Here is a 6,303-nt window from a genome sequence, read left to right as displayed (position 1 = left end):
CGTCAACTTTCCCGCGCCCAGGAAAGACACAGGTCAACTGCGCAGGCGTAACCCGACTTCCGACAGAGAGAAACCAGAACCCGCCTAACCACGCCTACCGCCCCGCCCCCGACCCGCGTATGGTAGCACATACAGGATTTGGTTCTGGTTACCATGAAACTGTAAACAAATATCTCCTTTTGTCATTTATCACATTTTGTAGAGTTAATCACTACATTACACATGTGAAAGGCAGTATAATGAGAGTAAACTTGACCTGCGTTATGTGTTTACTGAGAGTACTCAGGAGCTTCACTGTCAGCCTCAGCAGCCTTAGGTTATCTAATGGTGAGAGCTAAGTTGTGCATTCAGATTTTGAATTTTTTTTTTTTTTTTTTAGACAGGGTCTCTCTCTGTCGCCCAGGTTGGCACGATCTTGCCTCACTGCAAGCTCCGCATCCTGGGTTCACGCCATTCTCCTGCCTCAGCTCCCAAGTAGCTGGGACTACAGGTGCCCACCACCATGCCCGGCTAATTTTTTTTGTATTTTTAGTAGAGATGGGGCTTCACCGTGTTAGCCAGGATGATCTCGATCTCCTGACCTTGTGATCCACCCACCTCAGCCCCCCAAAGTGATGGGATTACAGGCGTGAGTCACTGCGCCTGGCCCGATTTTGAAATTTTTAATGGGTCACATAAAACCAAATTTTTGTTTGCACTCTAAACAACCTAAAAGTAGCATCTATGGATTTTTTTTTTCTACTTTGTTTCACCCAGTTTGACATCATATTAATGTAAATTCCATAATTCTTCTATGGTGTAGTCAGACTTATCAAATAAAAACATAGAACACAGTTAAGTTTAATATTTGGATTAAAAATGACTTCTGCAATATGTTAAAAGCAATTATCAATTGTTTAGCTCTGGCAGGTGATAAAAATTTTTGAAGATACAATCAATTCAATCATACTCTATTTGTATGCTCTAATTTATGACAACTATGATTGTGACGACCAAGATTGCTGATCTCTTCTGGGATCAGCATCAATGCTCTCAAGAGCCTCAGTGGAAAAACACACCATCTGATCATGCAGAAGATTATTCTGTTTCAGTGTGTTTAGGTTATTTACAGAGTAAGGAGAATGAATTAGCATAAACTGGATGTTTTCTAGGGTGAAAAAATAAAATATTAAAATTCTTATCTATGTTATTTAATCTAATTATTTGTCCTATATCTTCTTTTGGTGTGTGGTTCATAATATATGGCTTACGTTAATAAAACTATATAGATATATAGTTAGTAACTCATCTGTACATATATTATTATCTCATGTTCAAATATATTTTTCTAGTACTGAAGTGTGATCCTTAAAATTTGGATACCATTAAGTCTTTAATTTAAAATTACTTTGAATTTTTTTCTGATTTCAACTTGACAGCAGAACTCAACTGTGCTGATGGTGTAGATGTATGGTGGAAACCTTTCACTGTTTGTTTCTAAGATAAATGTGTGTACTTATTGGGGGAACCACCCACCAATATTTCAACGTTGGTTCTTTTCTATTTTCCCTAAGTGTTGGCCGGTCTGAGAAATAAAGAGAAAGAGTACAAAAGAGGGAACTTTTACAGCTGGGTCTCCGGGGATGACATCACATGTTGGCAGCTTCTGTAATGCCCCCCAAATCGCAAAACCAGCAAGTTTTTATTACGGATTTCAAAAGGGGAGGGGTGTATGAATAGGGAGTGGGTCGCAGAGATCACATGCTTCAAAGGCAATAAAATATCACAAGGGCAGAAGGGCAGAGCAAGATCACAAAGCTAGGGTGAAATTAGAATTACTGTTGAGGTTCCAAGTCCCGCTGGGCATGCATTGTCATTGAAAAACATCTTAACAGGAAACAGGATTTGAGAGCAGAAAACCAGTCTGACTAGAATTCTCCAGGCTGGAATTTCCCAATCCTAGCAAGCCTGGGGGCACTACAGGAGACCAGGGTGTATTTCATACCTTATCTTCAACCGCATAAGACAGACACTCCCAGTGTGGCCATTTTAGAGACCTCCCCCTGGGAATGCATTCTTTTCCCAGGGCTATTCCTTGCTAAGAAAAGAATTCAGTGATATTTCTCCTATTCACTTTCTGTAAGAAGAGAAATATGACTGTGTTCTGCCCGGCCTCACAGGCCGTCAGACCTTATGGTTATCTTCCTTGTTCCCTGAAAATTGCTGTTATCCTGTTCTTTTCAAGGTTCCCAGATTTCATATTGTTCAAACACATATGCTTTACAAACAATTTGTGCAGACAACGCAATCATCACAGGGTCCTGAAGCAACATACATCCTCATATTACAAAGATGATGGGATTAAGAGATTAAAGACAGGCATAGGAAATTATCAGAGTATTGATTGGGGAAGTGATAAATGTCCATGAAATCTTCACAATTTATGTTCAGAGACTGCAGTAAAGACAGGTATAAGAAATTATAAAAGTATTAATTTGGGGAACTAATAAATGTCCATGAAATCTTCACAATTTATGTTCTTCTGCCATGGCTTCAATTGTTCCCTCGATTCGTGGTCCCTGACTTCCCACAACATTTACTTACCAAATTTTCGTAGAAAGAGTAATAACCATTTACTCAACTAGATGTTTCCTTTATAAAATCAAACATATCTAGTGATTTTAGAGCAACATTTTCTCAGTCACTAATTTTTGATTATCCAAGGATACTCAATGTCAACATTTTTGCATCATCTCATATATTTTTATTTATGGAATTGCATAATGATAAGTGACCTTGAATCAGACACACTTTTATTTAAAAAATGAGTGAATTTAATGGTGTTTCACTTTTTTAATGTCATGAAGCTAAATTGTTCTTAGCCCTGGATTAAATTAAAATGATAAATGATGTCTGAATCTTGGCCAAATAATATGAAATGCTAACTGCAAAATTGTTCTGCAAAATTTTACAAGGTGTTATAGTATTGAAGTTATCACAAGAAAACTTGAGAGGAATTATCTTTCTTATTGAAGACTAAATATTTTTCTAGGCATGGTAGAGTATCTCTGCATTAAGTGAAGTCTCAGGAAGATGTGACTATTTTGATGCAACTTCATGGTTGAAACAAAGTAATTAAAAGTAGTGGCTGGGCTCAGTGGCCCATGCCTGTAATCCCAGCACTTTGGGAAGTCAGAAATTTGAGACCAGCCTGGCCAACATGGTGAAATTGTCTCTACTACAAATACAAAAATTAGCTGGTATGGTGGTGGGCACCACATGGTGGGTGCCACTTGGGAGGCTAAGGCAAGAGAATCGCTTGAACTCAGGAGGCGGAGGTTGCACTGAGCAGAGATTATGCCACTACACTCCAGCCTGGGTGACAGAGTAAGACATAATAAATCTCTGGGATGTCAACTAAACAGAGACAGCCAGAACTATTTCTATATTATACATAGTAAATTAGGGTTTCATTAAGCACAATAATGTCCCCCAGTCCCTATAAGCATATTGACATCTGAATTTCAAGATATCACATTACACATTACAATTAATGATAAAGAGAATATAAGGGTGCAGATAGCAGATAAAATTGCTAATATGCTGATGAAATATCATGAATTATCATGGTGAGTCCAGTAAAATCACAGGGGTCAAAAACCATGGAAGAGTGATGATGAATAAATTGTATCAAAATGATAGATCATGAGAAAGACTCAACCTAATGTATTTTTAATTGTTTTAGTGAGTCTTTTCACATTAACATGCATTCAATTCAAGTGTACAAATACTATTCATTTTATATGCCTGACTGAAGTGGTAAATATAAAATGAGAGAACATAAAACAAGGATATGATTACCGAGATGAAGGCCAAGGTACATGAGGAATACAGGTAGTGTGCCCCTTAGACAGGCATAATTGAAAATGTATTTATTATATTCATAATAAATATATATATATTTATTTGGTTTAGAAAATAGTACAGGAGATACATTATCAAGAATTTATATAAGATGGGGTTAATCAAGAAAATGAGAGTAAAATAAAAATAATGATAATGGTAATAATTTTGAATACTGACGAAAGAACATTGATGACACAAAACTATTTTTTTCAGGTCTTCAAAATATGTTTCTTCTACGTCATTAGGATGAACACACATTTAATATGTTATCTTTGAAAAAGGCCTTTTCTTTTCTTTTTTTTTTTTTTAGACGGAGTCTCGCTCTGTCGCCCAGGCTGGAGTGCAGTAGCGTGATCTCGGCTCACTGCAAGCTCTGCCTTCCGGGTTCACGCCATTCTCCTGCCTCAGCCTCCCAAGTAGCTGGGACTACAGGTGCCCACCACCACACCCAGCTTTTTGTATTTTTAGTAGAGATGGGGTTTCACTGTGTTAGCCAGGATGGTCTGGATCTTCTGACCTCATGATCCAACTGCCTCAGCCTCCCAAAGTGCTGGGATTACAGGTGTGAGCCACCGCGCCCGGCCAAGGTCTTCTATTTTCAAGCTGGCATTGGAATTTCAGCCAACATATTTCTTCTTCTCTGGCACATTTTTACGTTCTTTGAGTATAGCAAGCCTAAAAACCATGACCTGATCATCTGCCACTTGGCCTTTGTCCAGATAGTGATGCTAGTCATTGCAGCAAAGTTATTGTCTCCAGATATGTTTGAGTCATAGAATTTTCAGAATAACTTCAGATGTAAGGCTGTGTTCTACATATACAAGGTAATGAGGAGCCTTTCTATCTGCAACACCTCTTTCCTGAGCATGCTTCAGACCATCACCATCAGCCCCAACACCTCCTGGTTGGTGAGATTTAAACATAAAATCACAAAATACAATATGCTGGGTTTATTATTTTTTTGGTCCCTCAATTTGTCTTTCAACAGTGACATGATAATCTACATTGAAGGTTTTTCCACTATGACCCAGCTAATTCTGAATGTCAGTAAATACTGCTCATTTTTCCCAACGACTGTCATCATCAGAAGGCTGTTTGTTACTCTGTCTTTATCCAGAGATGTCTTCCTTGAAGGAATCATGCTGCTCTCAAGTGCATACATGGTGATTCTCTTGTCCAGGCATCAGAGGCGTTCCCAGCACCTTCACAGCATTAACTTTTTATTAAGAACCTCCCCAGAGAAAAGGGCCACCAAGACCATCTTGCTGCTGGTGAGTTTCTTTGTGGTTATGTACTCACTGGACTTAATTGCCTCATCCTCCACAATGCTGTTATGGGTATTCAGCCCTGTCATCTACAGTGTCCACAAGTTTATGTTCAATGCCTATGCCACTGTCAGTCCTATGGTGCTCATCAGATCTAATAAGAGAATCATCAGTATTCTGCCAAAGGTTCACTTGAAGTGCCATCCCTTTTTAGCAAGTTAGTGATAAAATTTCCTAAAAATTATTTTGCTGTCATCAATTATTTAAAAACACAGAATTTGCTATCTGATTTAAATAAAACATGGAATTTCACTTTTGTAATATCTATTTTTTTTTTTTTTTGAGATGGAGTCTCACTCTGTTGCCCAGGCTGGAATACAATGGTGCAATCTCGGCTCATTGCAGCCTCTGCCTCCTGTGTTCAAGCAATTCTCCTGTTTCGACTTCTAGAGTAGCTGGGATTACAGTTATGTGTCACCATGATCAGCTAATTTGTTTTTTTTTTTTTTTTTTTTTTTTTTTTTTTTTTTTTTTTTTTTTTTTTTTTTATTAAAGACAGGGTTTAGCCATGTTTGCCAGGCTGGTCTTGAACTACTGACCTCAAGTGATCAGCCTACTTCAGGCTCTCAAAGTGCTGAAATTACAGGTGTGAGCCACTGCACCCGGCCTATCTCAATTTTTTTTTTTTTTAATTTCCTGGTGCTAAGAACTATATGTTGTTCTCTGTTCAGGGTCCCCCATGATTTAATAGTCCAAAGCATGTCTCTCACTACTTAATTTTAATTTTATCTTTATACAGGAAAACATTTTCTTTTTTTTTTTTTTTAAGATGGAGTTTCGCTCTTGTCTCCCAAGCTGGAGTGCAGTGGCATGATCTCGGCTCACTGCAGCCTCCGCCTCTCAGGTTCAAGTGATTCTCCTGCCTCAGCCTCCTAAGGAGCTGATATTACAGGTGCCTGCCACCACGCCTGGCTAAGTTTTGTGTTTTTAGTAGACAGGGTTTCACCATGTTGGCCAGGCTGGTCTCGAACTTCTGACCTCAAATGATCTGCCCACCTTGGCCTCCCAAAGTGCTGGGATTATAGGTGTGAGCCACTGTGCCTGGCAAGGAAAACATCATTTTTCTGAGCGTATGCTTGAGTTACTTCTATTA

The 6,303-nt window shown here is 38.6% G+C and overlaps 1 protein-coding gene across 1 annotated transcript; it reads left to right on the top strand.

Moving 5' to 3' along the window:
- The first annotated feature begins 4,148 nt into the window (after positions 1-4,148).
- Positions 4,149-5,372, top strand: LOC104669538 (putative vomeronasal receptor-like protein 4). Its single transcript, XM_010372532.2, is given in 2 exon segments — positions 4,149-4,166; positions 4,473-5,372. Coding segments are annotated over 2 exon segments (918 nt in total).
- Positions 5,373-6,303: the final 931 nt, after the last annotated feature.

Source organism: Rhinopithecus roxellana, chromosome 6, assembly GCF_007565055.1.
Source record: "Rhinopithecus roxellana isolate Shanxi Qingling chromosome 6, ASM756505v1, whole genome shotgun sequence".
Lineage (NCBI taxonomy): Eukaryota > Metazoa > Chordata > Mammalia > Primates > Cercopithecidae > Rhinopithecus > Rhinopithecus roxellana.
This window is presented reverse-complemented; position numbering and strand designations above follow the sequence as displayed.